Source organism: Grammomys surdaster, unplaced genomic scaffold, assembly GCF_004785775.1.
Source record: "Grammomys surdaster isolate TR1022 unplaced genomic scaffold, NIH_TR_1.0 197, whole genome shotgun sequence".
In the NCBI taxonomy this organism is placed as follows: Eukaryota; Metazoa; Chordata; class Mammalia; order Rodentia; family Muridae; genus Grammomys; species Grammomys surdaster.
In genome coordinates, this window is record NW_021604642.1 from 3,051,695 (window position 1) to 3,073,161 (window position 21,467).

At 36.7% G+C, this 21,467-nt stretch overlaps 1 protein-coding gene across 1 annotated transcript in view; it reads right to left on the bottom strand.

Annotated features, from left to right (window-relative positions):
• Positions 1-21,467, bottom strand: part of Ar (androgen receptor) — a 163,869-nt gene that overhangs the window by 52,457 nt on the left and 89,945 nt on the right. The window contains exon 2 of the mRNA XM_028770032.1: positions 13,814-13,965. Within this exon, the coding sequence (XP_028625865.1) occupies positions 13,814-13,965 (152 nt within the window). The remainder of the gene's footprint in view (positions 1-13,813; positions 13,966-21,467) is intronic.

The following is a 21,467-nucleotide window of genomic DNA, read 5'->3' on the forward strand; positions in this document are numbered from 1 at the left end:
TTGCTGTAAATTAGCTGCTCAAAAATGTTATAAAGCTCTTTCTTTGGGAACTCTGATATAAATTAGTTGTTATGTTTATTTTTCCAAGTAGGATGATCACAGTGGTGTTTAATATTTGTTTTCACATCTATAATTTGTCCAAATCTTAGGGATATTTATGGAAGACACTCTGTTTCACTCATTATTGAGTTCTCCCTGTCAATAAGAATGCCTGGAGTATACTTGCTTCCCCATGTGCTGTCTGGAATTCTCACTGCACTGAAACAAAGCTCTAATCATCTTTCTCCAGCATCCAGCACAAAGTCTGCCATATAACAGGTGCATGATGCTTGCTGGACTTAAATGAATTAGATGTCTTCCTGTGCCCTGATTCCTCTGTGATTCCACTTTTTTCATTTGTCAAACAGAGAAGTAACGGTACTATCCCGTAGATTTGTTGTGAAGAACTGTTAATACAGTGTCTAATTCTGAAAAAGATGCACTAGTTTTAAGTTTTGTAGTTATTAGCAATTATGGCTTGCCTTTAAGGTTTTAAGATCTGCAGCTTAGTCTCATTCAAGGTTATCTCTTGTCCTAGGGAGAAAGAGCCATGCCTGATTTTTTTTTCTCTCCCATGCCCCATGTACTGGATAGTTTTATGTCAACTTGATACAAGCTAAAGTCATCTGAGAGGAGGGAAACTCGATTGAAAAAAATACTTCCATAAGATCAGGCTGTAGGCAAGCCTGTAGGCATTTTCTTATTTAGTGATTCATGGGAGAGGATCTAGCCCACTTTGTGTGGAGCTATCACTGGATTCTATAAGAAAGCAGCCTGAGCAGGCCACAAAGCAGCCAGTAAGCAGCACCCTTCCATGGCCTCTGCATCAGCTCCTGCCTGCAGGTTCTTCCTGCCTCATTTGAGTTCCTGCCTTGGCTTCCTTCAATGCTCAACAATAATATGGAAGTATAAGTTGGATAAACCCTTTCTGCCCCAAGTTGCTTTGGTTATGGTGTTTCATCACAGCAAAAGTAACTCCAAAATACTCAATAATATTGTCTTTGCTGTGGTTGGATGCTCTGTGAAATGTTAAATTTGCAGCAAAGTTTTGAAATTATACCCTATGGTCTAGAGACTTACTGAGAAGGGAGCTGACTTATATTCATCTCTAGGCCCACACAGTACATAAAACAATTCTTGCTTGATGAAAAAAAAAAACAATAGTGAAATCTACTGACCTCTGCCCAGTTTTCTCTTACATGGACTATAAGAACCCAAATGTCCAGTGTCTAGAGTTTCATTAGGCTTAGAGTCTAGGACGCTCTATGCTGCCCACTTTTTCCTACTAGCTTTCAGTCTATCTTTCTTAGTTTTGGGTACTTTTAAATAGAATTACCTGTATTTAATTCATACTAATATTTCTATAGTGACATCATTGGGAACCTAGAGACATACTACCATTTGATGGTGGACAGACTTTTCTTTCTTAAAATACAAGATATTGCTAGTGGCTGGTTCAGTTTATTTTCAGAAGTCTAGTACTATGCTAGGAAACTTCAAAACACCTTATTTCATATTGTCCTTATAATTTCTCTGGAGATTATCACCATTGTTACCATTTTACAGATGAAAAATCAACATCATGGAAGGGGGAAATATTCTCTTGGGATCCTGAGTGATGGCATGGAGCCACATTCCTAGTCAGCCATTTGATATGCTATACTTGATAAGTTTTTACATTTGGAAGGTTGCGTATGTAAAATGAATTTTAACATCATAAGTTATGTGACATTGGTATTAATCTCAAATTAAATTTCTGAGGCTTACATTCAGGGATTTCACAAGTAGTTGGATATTGTAACATCTCTGTAGGGCTCCCTAAGTCAGCAATAAAATCATTCCACAAAAGTCTTTTCTAAAAATTTGTTTCCTACATTGTCTTTGTGCCTATAGAATGATTATCTACACATGTTCTGCTTAGTTCTTGTCAAACACAAAAGCAACAAATAACGCCTTTAAAAATGATACGAGCCATAGAGGAATATCTGGGAAGTCAAGGAATCTACACACTGATGATATGGGAGACGAGGCTATGCAGCATAGTGTGATGTTAGCAGGTTTAAGTCATAAGAGCACATGAAGGGCCAACTCTATTTCTATTCTGAAGTTCAGCTTCAGAGCTAGTGAATCGTAAGTACTAAGCATCAGCTCACTCTTGGGTTCTCAAGTACACAGGGAGTGAACTAGATCAGAAAATAGGATCAGAAAGTAATATTTGTACTTATATATGATACACACATGTTGCTTTTATTTGTTTTTACTCCTTTTTTTTAACTTTTTACACTTATTGTAAATGGAATTGTGCTTACATAATGTATCTTGAGTACAGTTTTTTTTTTCTTTTAGCTTTTAAAATTAGCATGCAGGTACTAGATACTATTATGACATTTTTGAACAAGGTGAATTTTAGCAGAATCTCTTGCCCCCTTACCTCTGATCAACACCTTGCTATTTTTAATCCACATTTGTAGCCTCCTCTGTAGTGTCTTTAGCTCTTTCTTGTCTCATGTATCCCTTTGTCCATCTCCTCCCCCCCCCCAAAAAAAAAAACCTAGGGAGCGAGATATAAAGCTAATCAATGGTAACAGCATGAATTTGATATATTACTACATACCCATTTTAAACACAGTAGAGCCATAGGCTATGTCAAGGTATTATCCTTTATAAAAGTCTGCCCTGATCCCGCTTTAAAGAACAAAGCAATATTGCTATAACTGAAAAAAAAAGAAAGAAAAAAAGAAAGAAAGAAAGGAAGGAAGGAAGGAAGGAAGGAAGGAAGGAAGAAAGAAATAAATCTAAAGCATGAGGAATTTAAGAGATGGCACTCCAGATAAAAGATAATCTGGCTTACTTAAAAAAAAATACTCATCTGGCTTCAGGAAAAAGAAGACTTAAAATTATTTGCACAGGTGCTGGCTCAGATTTCTATTGAATCTGGCCTCAGTATACTTCCAGACACGCCTCTGACTGGACAAGGGAAGCCAATGGCTAAAGAATATGTAGGATAATTTATGACCTTTGTTAGATTTTCTCCTGGCTGGTAGCTTGGGGTGGGCCAGACATATCCTCCCTGAGATACACACACACACACACACACACACACACACACACACACACACACAGATAGAGAGAGAGAGAGAGAGAGAGAGAGAGAGAGAGAGAACAAACACCTTAAAGTCAAAACCCTGGTAACTTGGAGAGTGACCCTTAGTATTCCCCCTACAAATGACAGTGGCTTTTCTGGTCACCAATTAAGCAACATTGAAGATAAGTAGTTGTCTGGGAATTTTATACATCCTCCATTTCCTTTATCCTGTGGATTACCACTGTTACCACATTCTACCTTTGTTTCCTGTCTAGCCCAGGAAGATCTTAAATGCATGCAACTCAATGATTAATATTTATTCTACAAGAAGGAACCAAAACTTACTGGGAAATAGAAACTGTATTATACATTATTTGATAATTTTAATAGCCTCATGGGATATTATTGACTTCACAGTGGTACAGAGAAATTAAGCTCTTCAAGGTCATGTATCTATTCCATTTTAAAGCTAAAATTTGACCTCTGTCTATCTAGTTCCCAGGGATGGTTCAGGCAAAGTGTATGAGTAGACAAAGAAACACATGTGATACCTATAAAAATTAAAAAAAAATCTTAAAATCATTGTATTAAAAAATCAATTGTTTTCTATATGTGAATTTGATTATATATTCATATATACCTGGTAAAATACTTAAGAACATTTAGTGCAACCATTTATGCATCAGATGGAGGTTTTGATGTGTAAAGAGACAAGTTACCCTGAAGACCACACATAAGCTAGTGGCAGAGCCAGAGCCCCATCTGGTTCTCTTACATTGCATTTTGTTTCTCTACCTAGATAGGAGTCTTTTTGCACAAAGCCAAGAGACTAAACTGGGGCAGCTATGGGGAAGAAGCCAGGCACAAAAGGTCAACGCAAAACTTCTCAAGAACCTTGCTGCAGCTGGTGAGATTCCACAGGATGACCTCTAGCCTCAATATTCCCCCAAACAAGCCTTGCCCTCACATAACACATTAGCTTAGTTCAGACCTTCTCCTTCTTTTGAAGATTTTTTCCTAACTCATTGTACCTGGAAAATCCTTGTGCATCATTTCAAGGCCTGAGATCAATTGTTACCTCTCTTGTGACATTGTCTGAGTCTTTACAAGCAAAATAACTTTTTTTTTTCTTATACTGTCTTCTCAGATCATTTTGAACTTAATTCTAGGATAGTACTGACCTCACCATTGTAATGATAACTATGTGACACATTATGTCCACAGTAACTAACTATATGATTCTGGACAAATTAACTCTTCTGTGTCTTGGCTCCCTGAGCTGTAACTGACAGCAATAACAACACTACAGGATTGTTGTCTGGAAAGCATTTAATGTATTGAGTGTCCAATAAATAGTTTATGTTATTTTCTTATATATCTTATACTAGTGACTTCTATACCTAATTACAGTAGAAACAACACCTGGATACATGAACATGGGGAAAAAATCAGTCACCGGAAAGCAATGATGGAAGTTACTGTTGTTTGGATACTCACTTATGGGTTTATAAAGTCCTTATAAAAAACTAGATCAGGATTGTGAAATCTTCCGTGGGTTCTACATCCCCTGAAAATCATATGGAAACATTGAAAAATCTCCCTTAAAAAGTTCACATATCTACACAGATCCTAGAACAAATTGGCACTCACTTCAAGAGGTCTTACAAAGCTCTCTTACCACAGACCATCACCATCACCCATTCTCTGGTTGTGTAGGAAGACCTACAGTTACAGTTACAGAGTTAAAACTAAGTGCTTTACAAAGATGGTTTATTTGGCCAACACATATTGGAATCCATAGTTTTTGTTTGTTTGTTTAAGAGAAAGAAAGAACATGAATTTGGGTGGGTAGAGAAATGGAGAAGGATCTGGGAGGAGTTGAGGAAGGGAAAGAATATAAACAAAACCTACTGTATGAAATTCTCAAAAGATAAATTTAAAAAAGAAACACAAAAATGTAGTGGAAGCAGAGGGTGTTAACAGGGACCAAATGTCTTCTAGGAGCCAGAAGTTGTGTTGAGTGCTTATGAGGTTGCCTCACATTGTTCCTAGGCATTCCAAGGTAACAATCTTCATGTTTCTGCTGAGCAGCTGTCAGACAAGAGAGCATCTCAGTCAAGAAACATTGATGCCATTAATTAGATGTTAAATGAACCAAAAAAAGTCAATTCCTCTTTGTGGATCTTAGTGTTGTCATCCACATATAATTCAACAATTTGACTAGATTGCTTATATTTTAAGTTCCCTTTCTTCAAATCTACTAGGGAAGCACTTAAAATTGCCATGATACTAAGCACCACAAACCTCTTAAGAATTCTCTTTTAAAAAACAAAACAACAAACAAACAAACTTGAGCCTGTTTGTGATCTGCAGGAATGTGCTTGTCTAAATTAAGAAACTGTCAGAGGTGCCCAGTTTCCAGCCTCCTCATCCAGATAACATAGTAAAACTAAGTCCATTCACAAAATGAGATGTCCAACAAGAGAGGAAAGAGGAATAAAAATGTAAAAGTCTGAGAAAGAAAAATCAATACTTTACCCGTTTTCTTCTTTTCTTTTTAGCTTCCTAAAAGAAAATTTTCTGTGTTTCCTGACATAAATTAGGAGGAAAAATGAATTTCTTTTGTGCCGAGCCCAATTGAAAAGTCAGCAGTGTGTTTCTCTGTGACAGCACCGAGGAAAGGGCCAAGGACCCATGTGTCTATTCTACACATACATCCTGTCTCTAGGCTCTTCTCTTAGCTGTGTGATGAAGATTAAAAGTTCACATGAGCACAGAAGGTAAACTGTGCTTCCTGTTTTGTGGTTGCATGATGGGAGTGAATTTAGATCTACCCAGCTTGGTTTCAGAAGAAGCAGAACTCTGACTTCTGAAGAGTATGAGATGGTAGAAAGATGATGGTCCACATGTCCCTTCTAATGAAGAGAATTGCTGATGATATACCAGCTGTTTCAGGTTTGGGGCACTTTCTTAGGTAGGCGATCTCCACTGTGATAGCTGTACCACTTGGTGACTCTTTGTTTTCTCTCCAAAATACTCTTGTCTTTCCTCACTTCTTTCAGTTTTACTACACTGTCTTGATCCTTCTCACTGCTGCTTTGCTTATTTCTTTAGACATGGCATTACTTTCTTCATTGTTTCAGTATATTTAAATAACTGTGGGGAAAGTTTGGCGTGTAAAAGTGAATGCTCACTCAGGTCCAGGCAGACCAAAGTTCAAATTTCAGCTCTTTGAAGGAGGAAAACAGGCTTTGTGGCTTGAGTATTTGAGATTTTTACTTATATGCAGTAAGTATGTAGGAAATACTGACTGTATAACTGAGTAGATTTATAACTAGGTCTACTCTTATGAGGTGTTCTATGGAAACAGATCCTAGTTTAGCTAGGAGGTATTATGAATTTTCTAGAGGGCATTAATAATCATAGCACAGATAGAAATGAAAGGGGTAAGAAACCTGCTCCCCGTCTCTTTCAGAAAGATTTGTTTGCTCTTCCCAGTTTTCTAGTTAGTGTTTCGCTATCTAGGCTAGGTCAATCTGAAACTTACAATGTAACCTACACTGAGCTGCATCAACATGTGGCAACCTTCCTGCCTCTGCCATCCAGAAAACTGGGATCACAGGCATGAGCCACTACAATACCTGGATTGTCAATTCCTTAGCTTTAGTTCTTTATAGACTTTTCAGTTATCAAAGCTCATGACTCTCTCTAGTAGGCTCAGAACAGTTACATTTCTAAGAATGGACAGAGAGGGAACACGAACACCCAAATAACAGGTTTCAAAATGTTCACACATATTCATTATCATGAAGTCATGATGACTTCTTGCAGAGGTCGGTTATCTATGTTTCTTGTTAAGGAACTAGATCTCAAAAAAGGCAGACATAACTACTATGTCTGAAGAGACTCTTACCTTGCAGTGGAAACAAACTGTGAAAAAGAACCACATGATATTTGACAATCACCAGGAGGACATTCTCCTGAGTAATTGAAGTTCTGTCTACATCATACTTGTAAGCACTTAAGTGCTTATGACAAAGGACTGAGAAATCAGTTAGATATGAGAGAAAGAGGTAGTAGTTACCAGAAATCTTGTAAGTAGCAAATTTAATATAAACACTACAGATAATTAATTAATGGTGTAAGCGCTGTTTAAAATGAACAATCTATAACTAAGCAGCCATAGGCTACTATAAAGTATTAGCGGAAATTTCTTTGCATGGGCCACAAATTTGGCACTGACAGAGACTTAGTGGGCACCAATTAAAATAAGCACCAGAACAAAATTATTTATTCTATAAGCCTGTAGTTAATCTTATTAATAGGAAAATCAAAATTAAACAAGAAAACTTGTAAAGTCAGGGCATCTTGGAGTAATATATGACAGATTCGTAATTCAGATGGCCTCTCAGGCTTTACTCCTGTGAGATAGAATTTTAAACATAATATTTGGTGTCAGATATTTCTCAAAGCCCTTTCTGTGTACCACTTGGAATATATACTGGAAAACTATATATATAAATATATATATGACATAGTTATATATTATATATTATCATATTAATAATTATTCACATATATTAATATTATGCATGTCATAATTATTCAAAAGGTGATAAAGTTTAGACAAATGTGTAAATTTTTAAAAACTTCTCCTCTCAGGATCTTTTAAGATTGAGTGATATAATAGCTTATTAAAAAAATCTCCTTCTACAATTTCTAAACTTATTTTTCTCCTGTTTAATAGTAAAGCACAAGAAGCCACTATACTAGGTATTTTATAAAACTTTGACAACTGGGAATAATTTATAACAGTGATGTACTCTAGATTGTTACATAGGTATAAGGAGGCTAGAGATGAGTAAAATTTATTGTACACATTTGCAAGTACAAGAGAGACCACCTGAACCAAAAGTCAACAAACTGCCTCCCACAGGCCGAATCGAGGCTATCACCTGTCTTTGTGAGGGTAAGAGTTGAGATTTTCTTTCTTTCTTTTTTTTTTACCAGTTTACAACACCAAAAGAAAAATAATACTTAATGGCATGTGAAAATTAAGTGAAGTTCAAATTTTAGTGCCCATAAAATTTTATTGGAACCCAGCTACACCCATTAGTTTTTAGACGGTCTACAAAGGCAAGGAAAGCTGAATAGTTGAGATGGAGGCCAGGTTACCTGCATGGCTTAAAATATTTATTACCTGTCCTTTTATAGAAAAAGTTTATCTGCCTCTCATCTAGAATCTAGTCTGGCAGTAACATTTAAGAAAAAAAGAAATAAAAAGATAATCAGAGCTTTATAGGATGATCTCTGGGACTCATGAAGCCAGGACCTTTTGGGTCCAGAATACCTGATCAAGTCTTTGTTGAATCTACAAGCTGATGTTTCTAGTTGAATTAATTTGCCCCTGGGAAAGATTACTCAGAGTCAGGGAGTGAAGTAGACACTATCATACACCAAAAACTTGTTGTAAAACTCCAAATGAGGTAACATTCAATTCCACATGAGTTGAGGTGGGAAAGTGGATTTAAAGGACAGAACGAGTTCAATAAAGGTTCACTTATATTTCTTCCCTCACAAAAACCTGGGGTGGGAGAGAAAATCAAAGCCATACTTATATAAAATTTGCCAAGGAAACTAAATTGGGACGTATTGTAAACATCAGTGAGGATGGTGTAATTCTTTGAGTTCAGAATGTAAACTACAGTTTCAATTTTATGATGTGTACCAAACAGTGCACCATGTGTACAAAACAAATGGATGTGCAGTCTCAAATGTTTTACTAGAAAATGTCTAAAAAATAGTAAGTTCTCAAGTACATAATGTGCATAATGAATTAATTAACCCTCTTTGAAACATGATAATAGAGATGGGGATTCATATCCTGATTTTCCACATGAGCAAATGGAAAAGAAAGGAAGTTAGTCATCCATGGTCACAAAGAGAATCTCAGTCCTCGATGATGTTAACCCAGCCTTTCCACATGCACTCTGAGCTCTTTCTGGCCCTGTTTGAAGATTGAGTTTTTATTGATCCAGGTCTAGCATTTACCATGCGCTACAAAGTCAAACTCCTAGCACATACAGGTACAAAATTCGTCTGTGTTTGCTGAAACAATAGTGATGTTTATAAATTATAGAATTGTCACACAATTCTAAGCTGGGAAGACATTTATTTATTGAAAACCTGATTTTACTTTTACTTATATATATATATGTGTGTGTGGAGGGGTGAGTGGGCAGAAAGTAGTTATAGATCAGTGAAGGTAGCCAGGAAATCCGGAAGGTTCTGAAACCTTCCAGATCCCCTGGAACTGGAGTTATAGGCAGTAGTGGGCCACTATACATGTGTTCTGGGAACTGAACTCTTATCTTTGGAAAAAGAAATCTGTTCTTATATCAAATGTATCATCTTTCCAGCCCTTGGAAGGACATTTATAAAATGTATCTATTCTACAAACAGAAAAGTAAAGTCTAAAGGGGGAAATTTCTTATCTAAGTCTACCCAACTAAGTCTTTTGAACCAGTATAAAGGCACCACCTTACTTTGATTTCCTGATCTCTTAAAATAGTATTCAATATTCCTTCCTTCCCTGTCACTTTCCCAGTTACCTTACCCATCTACAAACACATTTTCTCTTCTGCTTGTTTCAAACTCATTGGCCATTCCCAAACATATCCTTTCCCACATTCATATCCACATGATGTCCACCAATCCACTCTTTTCCAAATTAGTGATTTAACCTCCATGGCCCCTTCTCCTTTCAAGAATATACAGAGCCTTCCATGCTCAGCCCAAATCTCACTTATCTCTCAGTATTTGCAACTACAAGAAACTGTGGGGGTATCCCTTCTTTTCCTTTCCAACAAGAAAACCTGGCCAGATTACAATCAACTTTGCAATTGCAAAGCCCCCTACCAGTGACAGCTTTAAAATTTCATATTTATAAACCACCAAAGCTAGAAATGAAATTTTCTCTGACATGTCAGGCTTTTAACTCTTGTACCTGTGCCCAGGCCAGAGATCTTTGACAAATGTGTAAAATGTGATAGTCAATGTGCTAAATACTTAGTCAGATTTAACTTAAAATGAATGAAGAAGAGAAATATTTGTGTCTATACTCTTTCTAAGGCAGGTAGAATTCCAGATTTCAACACTTTCAAATAGGCAGTATAGACACATATTAAAATTTTTAAAAATCAATATATGTTCTTTGTGGGTAATAATATAGTCTCCTGCTTTCAAGTCGAGTTAATGATATGATGCTAGTAAACCCAAGGGAAGAGAAGAAACACCAGTAGTTTGTTATTATTATTATTATTATTATTATTATTATTATCTGTTTTAAATATGACCTTATGAGGTATTCTTAGCTGGCCTACAACTCACTGTGTAGATCAAGCTGGCTTCAAAATTGCAAATACACTAACCTCAGCTTCCTGAGTGTTGTGATAGTAATAACATTTTGTCTTATTTTGTTTGCCCATAAAATACCTTTCTTTAGCTCTGAAAAGACTGAGAAACGAAACCTAGGACCCACATTCCAAAGTAACCAAACATCTCAGATTGTTTCTTTTCTATGGCTCTGTAAGACATCCAGAGGTGCCATAGATTATCTAACAAAGTCCTCAGTGTAGCATGGGAACCTTCCTTTCATGTTGTTGGTCAGAAAAGTTGAATAAATCATGTAGGCAGATGTTGAGAGGGACTTGGAATAATTGAGTTGGTAGTGGCCTGGAAGCCTCTTCTTTGACTGCTAGCTCTCATAGTATTCAAAGGAATTATGTAAGCAACCAAGGGAGAAAATCAAGTAGCAGTCCTTCTCAGCTGTAAAGACTCCTAATGAAAATAATGACTAGTACAGAAAAATTTCCTCAAAGGTACAATAGTGACATTTTGGGTTTTCTCTACAAGTTTCCTGATAGGGTGTTCAATTTCAGGTGGTTATCTGTAAACACTCATACAAATAAGCAATGCTAAGGGAACTCAACAGGCTGTATTTATATATACACATCTATATATGTATATGTGTATGTGTATGTTTATGTATTTATATATAAATAATTCAAGAAGAAGAAGAAGTCATAAATTTGAAAGGGATTAGCAGGAACACAAAGGAGTTAGAGCAGGGAGATAGATTATCCAGCTTCAAGTTGTCATTCTTATTTTTCTTCTTTTTATTTTTGATATTTTTGAGACAGAGTCTCTACATAGCAGCTCTGGCTGTTCCAAAACTCACTATGGCATCATATTCTGTGTTACAACTACTAGGATTAAAGGCACGTGCCACCATGCTTTGCAGCCCCCAAGTGGTCATTCTTAAGTATATATCCTATGATCAACACTAAATGGACACATATACATGTCTGTGTGTATATGTGAATATATATATATATATATATATATGCACATATATGCATACCCATGGATAAATATACATAGATATATATGCATACATGTATAGATGTATATTTATCCATGTATACATGTATATATGTACATATGTACACATGTACCTATGTACATGTGTACATATTGCATATATGCATATATATAAATACAAAATGAAATAAAATAAAAAAGTAGCCAGTTTGCTCCATGCCTGAATTTTTATATGGAGCATATTCTTCAATCAGGGTGTTTTCTGATACATAAATTTCTGCTGTCCAAAACATGGTCTTTAAGCAGTTGCACTGTCTTTAATTTGTATTATGGAAAAACTGTGAAATAAACTTGCATGATAATGTCTAAAACAAAATAAATACCCTTTGGTGATCTTGATTTTTTTTTAAATAAAGTACTACTGAGTTTCAGGAACTTAAATGACTCCAGGCTCTGAACCAGGTGGAGGTGGCACTGGTCATAACCTAATCTGCTCGCTTGAACTCATTTCTCTCCTGTTATGGCTACTCCTATAATGTAAGGCCTCTGCTTCTCTCCCTATAGTGAGAACAGGATCACCTGTGACAGGGTGTTAGGAAGCACAGGTGTTTCCCTGGAGAAGCTGAGGTGATCTGAAATCCTTGGAACATGTTTTCACTTCCTTTCCTGATAGTTCTTACATAAATACTGCTAAGAAAAGAAGGCACTGCTTTAAAACTTTTTCTAAAGGTCTAGGTTTATGCCCTAGGGCCTTGTATCTCATGCTAGTCTACTATGGACAGCAGCAATGGGCCATTTTAGAGTAAAGGTGAAATATTTGGCTCATTTTCAGTAATACCACGTGCCAGTTGCCTCCTCATACTTTGGGGAACTGGATGAAAAGAAAAGGGTAGCTTTCTGTTTTGAATGTATTTCTTCCACCTACTAAAATGCTGATATTAAAATCATTGTTAAGATTGGCTGTCAGTGCCAGGCGGTGGTGGAGCAGGCCTTTAATCCCAGCACTTGGAAGGCAGAGGCAGGCAGATTTCTGAGTTCGAGGCCAGCCTGGTCTACAGAGTGAGTTCCAGGACAGCCCGGGCTATACAGAGAAACCCTGACTTGAAACAAATAAAAACAAACAAACAAACAAAAATTGGCTGTCAGTGAGGACCACAGTGTAAGGGTACCTACTTCATACCCTTTCTCTTGTTGCCAAGTATTCCCTCGTCCTTCTGTTGCACTGAGTATATTTCTTGGGAAATGCATTTTTTTCTGATGCTTCTTTTGCATGAGAAAGGGCTGTCAGTTTTGGTTCTGACTGAAACTCTTCTTGATGAAGTAGAAAGAAGGAAAACTTCACTGGCAGGAAGCTCCCTCTTTGTGGGAAGCCAGAGACCAGGGCAGGGTTGCAAAGTAGCATTTAAAACTGAGTCTGCTGCCATAGTGGACCATGTAGGAACAGTTTTCTAGTGTCTCTTTGAGAAAGCAGTACCAGACTGGGGGAAGGCATAAATGTTCTGGGGAAAGAATAAATGATTAAGCCCCACCCATACCCCACCCAGTGATTAAGAAGGGAGGAATCACTAGACTACATTAAAGGCCTGGAGTGGGAGTTTGTGCTAGATGATGTAGGTTAGAAACATCATAATTAGTGCAGATAACAAGTAAAGGCTTCATCCCACTTAGCTGGATACAAAACGCAAGTTATGTTGGGATTCTGAACCAACTGCCATGCCCTGAAGGCAGTCCTCTGATGCTTCTTTCAGAGTTCTTACCTACCTTGGAGCCCTTATTGCAAAGAAAGGTTCCAAAGAAGCAGCAAGCAGGAGGGAGCAGGTGCAGACACTGATGGTCTGCTGAACAGTGAGAACACTTCCTTTTCTGGGGTTAAAGCCAGGAAGCTTTTGCTAAGGAAAACTCTCATATTCTCTACAGAAAACAGCCTGTAGACTCAGTTGGGGTTTCTCCACTTCTAATCTCTCTAATAAGGACAATTTTTTTCCTTCACTAGGAAGCAGAGTTGAGAACAAGCAGGAAGGAAATTTAATTTTTCAAATCATTAATTCTGCTTTCATTCCTAGGAGCCACCAAGCACCAAGCACCAGCTGGGAACACCTACATCACCTTCATGGCTTGTACAACCAGGGCAGCCAACAGACCTCAGCAAATACAACCATGAACTTCTTTGATCTTACATGTACTATGAGCGGGCCCTTTCTCATGACTCAGACTCTGGGATTATCAGAGGGCCCTGGAAGGTCACTGTCCTTCTCTGGAAAGCAAAGGAGAAGGGGAAAATATCAGGAAGTAGGTAAGACATTTTACCTTCAGCAGCTCTTTTGAAGAAGACCTTGCAGCTGCCACACGTGAGAGCTCCATAGTGACAGCCAGAGGCTTCATCTCCACAGATCAGGCAGGTCTTCTGGGGTGGAAAGTAATAGTCGATGGGTAAAACGTGGTCCCTGGTACTGTCCAAACTGAAAAGACACACACACACACAAAACAAAGCAGCATATGTCAGTGGGTGGCAGAAATCAATCAGAACTCTATGGTCTTTTGAAATACTGTACATGTAAGTGACCATGTGTATTGCTCAAGTGAATCAGAGTGAAGCTGAGACATTTTGAGACCTTCTCTGAGCATGGTGTTTGTAAGGTTTCCCATGGAACTGGCAGGATGACACTTTGAATCCTGCCAAGGAATTAAATTCTGAGGGAGTAGACAATCTCATAGGTTCTGCATTTGTAAGAGAAGCAAGATGACTAGAAACCTGAGGTTAAGGTGTCCAACTTAATGTGATGCACTAATGACAACATATATAGTAGTCATTGAATGGCATGAATCTAACTCTGTATCTTACTTCTTCCAAAGAGAGACCTATGATCAACCCGTATCAAATACCAGAAGAATTTTATATATTTTAGCTCTTGGAGCCTGGAGTCTTGCCTGTAACATGGCAATATTGTAACCAGTAGCACTGTGTTATTGCTATAACAACATAAATCAGATGTATGAGTTACTCTTGATATTAATATACAAGTAAAGGATAAATTACTGTTATCATACTGTTTTCATATATCAATTCTTTTGCTTTCTTCTTGAGCCTCTCAGTGTCACATGGGCTTGTCCCTTTCCCTGTTCTGTAACAAAAATGTAACAGAATCCTTGTACCATATACTTTTCCTGAGGAATGATACACAGCACTGTTGAACATTTTGAGGGATGCTGTCAAAACCTTTACAAGACTTCCAGGGTCCCTGGATGCTGATCATGCTTTAGAAGTCACCTAGTCCAAATGCTTAGATACGTGCCTACAATTTTCAGGTAGATGTGAAAGTAAAGAGATAGAAAGGCAATTCTAAACGCCTCACTGTATATTAGGTTAGTTCTCCATCTCTTTTAGTAATGAATTCATTTGTCCAAATAGAATATGCTTCTTGTTAACCAAATATCAAATTTTGTCTATGTTCCATGTCTATGTCAAAAATTAAATAAAATTTAAGTGACCTCTTACATTAATCTGCCTCAAAGATGACAATTGTCCACACTCTTAGCTGTAGGACTACCTCTTCCATTATTTATCTGTGTTTCTCTACCAAAGAATGAAGAAAAATGGCAAGAACTGGAGCTTACTTCTTGTGCTTAGTGGTTTTATCACCCTGTAACAACCAAACAAAACATGATTGTTTTCTCATTAATATTGAACAGAGGAAACAAGGAAGAATAAGAAAGGATAGGGTTAAAATGATTTCATACCAAGCCATATTTATCTCCTCCTAAATTCAATATAGTTTTCCTTTCCTGAATATCTTCTCACTATTCACCTCTGCTTTTTACTAATGGCTCTTTGTTTTCATGCTTAGTATAGTCCCTAGAAACCAGAAAAGAATTCAGTTCTTTTCCCTCCTGCTCCAAATGAAAAACTCTGGCAAGGCACAAGAAAAAAAAAAACCCTTAGATTATATTTTATAAGTCTTCAGGACAGGAATACTAACCTTTCTGCAAGACCTGAGTACAAAAAAAAAAGAGGAAGAAGAAAAAGAATTTCAAATATTAGTTCTATAAATTTGAAGTTTCAGTAAAATGGTGGCCACTATTCTCTTTCAAAAGCCTTCATTTCATGTCATAACTAAAAATTGAACTGAATCAAGACTAGCAGAACCACATGTTTCAAAGGAAAGGAGTCCATTTCAAATATACAAGTCAGCCAAGTGCAAAGAACATCATTCACTGTTTTGGTTAAATTCATTCATTCACTTGTGTAAATATTGTGCCTCCATTTTTAGTCCAGAAAGAAGCAGAAAAAAATGAGTGTTATGTTTTTTCCCTTTTGCAGTTTACTATCTACTACAGCATAAACTCAAAGGCACGGAAAGTAAAATAATACAGGAAATAATATGATTTCTGACTGCTACATAGACGAAAGCAGATAAACAACAGGATTATTTTTGAAAGATACAAGTGTTGATACAGGTAAGTGACAACACTAATAACATTTTTTTAGGTACGAATTACATGTCAAGTTAACAAAGTGGAAAAATATAGAAAATAGATAAGTAAATTATTCTTTTAAAGAAGACTTTAAGGAAAGAGTTGTTCTTCACTTAAGCAAGGTAAATCTGAAAGCCATGTGATGCAAATTCTATCTACATTTACTATAATACTGCACACTTCAGTTTTGTTAGGAGAGTAGGTATTGTATTATCATTACAAAGTTAAAGAAATATAGGTTTTATCCATATCAAAATTTAAACTAGTTAGTGTAATTTAAATAATCTAATCAAATATATACCTAAGAGAACATTAAAACAATCACCATCTTGTTGAGTAGACATGTACTTAAAAAGTGATGCCTTAAAAGTTAGTAAAAGAAAATGGGGAAGAATAAAACTAATGTAGACGATTTTAGAATCTAGCCTTAATGAACTATACCTCACTTGGATTAAATGCCCAAGTAACCACAGGTTTCACTAGACACATTTCTCCTCTCCTTTGTCCCTTGTCCTTTCTCCTCTACTCAGTTCTTGAAATATTTTGGACAGCAGCACTCCTGACTCTCTTTGTGGGAATAAGGGCATGCTGTAGTTCTGACTCAAGGGCTAAACGTTAGGAGATGAAAATAAAAATTCTGGCTGTAGTTCTTTTTCCCAGATTCATATTCCAGTGAAACTTTTACACATGTGACAAGGAAGCACATACATGAATGCTCATAGTTGCTTTGTTTATAGAAGCAGAAATGCCAAATATCTACTGATAGGAGAAAAGAGAAATGAATTTTGGCATATTTATTCAACAAAATACAAGCCATCAATGGCAAAGACACTGACTAAAACCTCATAGGTAAATCTTACATACTAGTGTGGAACAGGCCTAGCTCATTAGAGAATGCATTTTATTTTGTTGTATAAATTTCCAAAAAAAGCCAGGCAGTGGTGGCGCACACCTTTAATCCCAGCACTTGGGAAGCAGAGGCAAGTGGATTTCTGAGTTTGAGGCCAGCCTGGTCTACAGAGTGAGTTCCAGGACAGCCAGAGCTACACAGAGAAACCCTGTCTCAAAAAAACAAAAAAAAATTCCAAAAAAGCAACAATATTGTTAAAGAGTATATGTGAAATGTTATTAAAACTTAAGAGAACAATAGGCCTCAAATTTAGGACAATGTTAAGCTCTGAGGTATTGCTGGGGATGATGATCTGAAAGAAATATCACGATACACTGGCCACATGTCAGGTAGCATTTTAGATTTTGGAGGATAGGGCAATGAACAAAACTTACCAAAGTTTCATGTCCTCGAAGACCTTGAATTCTAGCAGGCGTAGTGTAATGTTGTTAATAACACTGTGGGTTCTTTAATGAGAGTTCATGAGTATTCATTCATTACTAGGCATATATTTTTTATTATTATAAAACCTGAAAAGTTTTAATATCTTCCTAAATAACACTCTATATGCAAGCACAAAAATTTTGCTTTGAGAACAAGTGCATCATGTTTCCTCCCCAATTCCCCTAATTTACATGCTTACTTCAAGATGCACAGCTAATTAAATAGAAGTGAATTGCCAAAAGCTGTTGGCCTGAAAATGCCAGGTCACCCTTGAAGAAAGCTGGACACATGGCCTTTAGAACTTAGCGCTCTCTCTCTCTCTCTCTCTCTCTCTCTCTCTCCTTTCCTCCCTTTCTCCCTCCTTCCCTCTCTTTGTTTTTCTCCATTCTTGTCCCCAAATGTTCTTGTTGCCAATGTACTGAGATGCTTTGAAAGTTGGCCTCATTTTAGCAAGCCCCCCAATGATTGTGGATCCAAGGTGAACTAGTGCTGTTTCCTTATTAGCTCCAGAGAGAGAGAGAGAAAGAGAAAGAGAAACAGCTAAGTTCTAAAGTCTTTGTGTCCAACTTTCCTCATGGCGTTATAGACCTATGTTAGACTCCTTCAACCAACAAAGTTTGGGCAAACATTGTTAAAAATCAATTAACCATAAAAGTAGAAATTTATTTTCAGATCCTTAATACTGTTCCTAATACAGATCTTAATACTGTGACCATCCCATGTCAATAAAAGAGTCCCGTTGAAATTTTTTACCTTTTAATTAATTGTTGCATATGCATAAAGTTTCAAACTCAAATATATTAAGAGGCTAACACATTAGATGGAGAGAAAAGAGAGGACACACACACACACACACACAGAGAGAGAGAGAGAGAGAGAGAGAGAGAGAGAGAGAAGAGAGAGAGAGAGATATCTTGCCAACAACTTATCTTGTTTTCTCCATCTCATTTTCCTTTAATTCTTTTTTTTCTCTTTAACATTTATTTTAAGCTTTGAAGTGAGTTTCCAGTCAGAATTTTGGATTTTCTTTATTTTTTTAATCTGAAGATTGTTTTGTCTGTTCTAGGATCCTTATATTTCAATAAGAACTTCAGGGTCAGTTTTCAACTTCTGGTAAGAAAGCAGCTATGATTTTAAAATTATCATTAATGTACATTGTGCAAGGGAATAATCTCACTGTGACATTTACATACCTGCATATGTTATGTTTTGATCATGTTAACAATCCTTTTAAAGTTCTTTTGCTCCTCATTCCTAAGCTGCTATTTTGCTAGAGTGTTCCTTCATTCTTTAAAAATTCTTGACACCTCAGCAATACTAAATCTTTTGATACATCAACATGGGATAATTTTCTCATTTCTTTCTATTTTTTCTATTTGAAATTACTTTCTACAGTGTTTTGTGATTTTTTAGTGGGCCAGCCTTGTACTTATTTTGTTAAATTTATTCATATTTTCTCCTATGTTGGTGATAGTGAATGATGTGGTTTTATTTAAGTTCCAGAATATTCTTTTCCAGAATATACAAATGTAGTTGAGTTTTACACATTAGTCTTTAATTCTGCATCCTGACTGAACTCTTTTTGTTATTTCAAATAGTTCACTGTTTGAAACAGTGAACTAAACCTAAACCTTGGGTCCTGCACATGCTAAGCAAGGACTCCTCCACTCAATTACATCCCTAGGGTCCTATCTTTTATTCTTAATATGGCATACCATATCAGTAATATTAATAAATTTCTTTTGTGAAATGCAACTCACTAGGAGTTGATGATGATTTTTTTCTGTCATTGTTTGCAATATTGTTTAGCTATCAGTTGATTTATTTTGTTCTTAATGATTTAAAATCTAAATTATGGGGTCAGAGAGATGGGTCAGTTATTAAGAGCACTGGGGGCTTTTTTCGAGGATCAAGGTTTAGGTCCCAGCACCTGCATGGTGGCTTACAACCATCTTTAACTCTAGTCCCAGGGTATCTGATATCCACTTTGGGTTTTTTTGACATATAAGCATAACTGCAGACAAAATCCCCATTCATATAAAATAAATAAATAAGTTTAAAATCGTAATTAAAATCCAGGACTTATTCCAGGGTCTCAGACATGCTAGACAAGTGCTCTACTGCTGAGCTACATTCCCAGCCCAAGGAATAGGCCAAGCCTGGAACTCATGATTCTCCTGCCTCTCCTCTTTAGCATATCTTTCTGACATGCAATATCACATATCAAGCATGTTTTATCAAGCATGTTTTCTAAAGAAACCTATATTTCCATTGTTCACCTAATAATTTGAATTTTTTTAGGTATAGCTTTTAAATTTTTGTGCAACACATTGTCAGTTTCATCTGTCTTAGAGTATCTCATCTCACCTGTGTGTGCTCCTTTGATCCCACATTTATTTAAGAGTTTGTTGTTCATTGTCATTCATTTGGGGAATCTCCCAGTTTTCCCTCTATTACTGATGTCTAATTTTTTCCATCATAGCATGTTAACTTAGGGAACTTTTTGAATGAACGGTATTTATATTTTCTTTGTTTCATTTCCAGAGTTATGGAAGGGTTGAGTCTCATAGCTTTGGCTTATAATCTTTTGTTTGTTTTTATGAAAGGGTGGATACATAAATATTCTTATTCCATCATCCTTCATGTCTCATCTTCTAAATTACACTGTATTTTACCTGGTATAAAACTAATTCATATACATACACTATATCATGAAAAGAAAGAGCCAATAATATTTTTATTCATACATTCATTTATTAATTTTTGTATTCAGTAACTCATGATATTTGGGACAACTCTGCTAAATGCTGGGTATGCAAAGACAATAAAGGCACTGTACTTAGTCTTGAGGAGCTTTCATAATCTTAATCAGGGTTACAAAAGTGAAAACTGTTGCAAGAGAAATGCTGTACAAGGAGTCAGGTTGGGTCTGAGGGGTGTGCTTAAACCTTATTACGTATGACATTGGACATTTTACTATTGAATTTAGAGATCAGATGGCAGTACCTATTTTCCTAAACTTCAGTTAAGCCTTTATTGTGAGCAGTATAGACTGCTTTAAACAGCATACAAAGGTAAATAAAAACATTCCCTGAGCTGGGCAGTGGTGGCGCACGCCTTTAATCCCAGAACTTGGGAGGCAGAGGCAGGCAGATTTCTGAGATCAAGGCCAGCCTGGTCTACAGAGTGAGTTCCAGGACAGCCAGGGCTATACAGAGAAACCTTGTCTTGAAAAACAAACAAACAAACAAACAAACAAACAAACCATTCCCGAGATAGATGAAATGGTGACAGCAAGTCTTTATATCAATGTCTTGCCAATTTGACAGATCTATCCTTTTCTCCTGTTATTACTCTTAGAAATGAAGCTGAACAGATGAATGCTTATTATTGTCATATCCTTGCATTTCCCAAAACACATCTGCTATCTTCATTGAGCCAATTTTTCCCCAACAGTTTTTAAGCCATCATAGCCAATCAGCCATGGAAGAACTAACCAGATTGTTTCCTGCAGTGTCATCAAGTCTTAGGGCAAGATCTGTTTCCATATTCTGTTTCCGGAATGCATTGCCAATGAAACAGGAAACATAAAGCAAGCAAGCAAGCAAGCAATTACTTTTTAAAAAAAAAAGAACCTCATTTCAGCTTACATGTTAAATCTTCCTGTACTAGAATGCTTCTCACATCTTTGATTTTGATTTTCGGTTATAAGAAGATTATTTACTGAGGGCTTGCTATGTACTGTGCACCATCAAAAATGCTTAATTGTCACAGTTATTAATATAGAGTATATAGGATGTGTCTATTTTAAAAATGAGGGATCCAGAGGTACCACAGCATTTGGTAATATCTTCAGAATCGCACAACCAGCACATGGCAGAGCAATCTTTGTGCTGGCTAGCTTTAATATCAACTTTATATAGGCCGAAGTTATTTAAAAAGAGGAAACCACCACTGGAAGTGCTTTTGTACTATTGAACTTGAGACAAGCCTGTGGGGCATTTTCTTAACTTAGTGATTGATTCAAGAAGGGTCAGCTGACTGTGGGTGGTGCTACCCCAGGCCAGGTTGTCCAGGGGTACATAAGAAAGCCAGGCTGAGGATGCGCTAGAGAACATCCTCAACGTGTACTTTATTATGGCTTGTGCTTCAGTT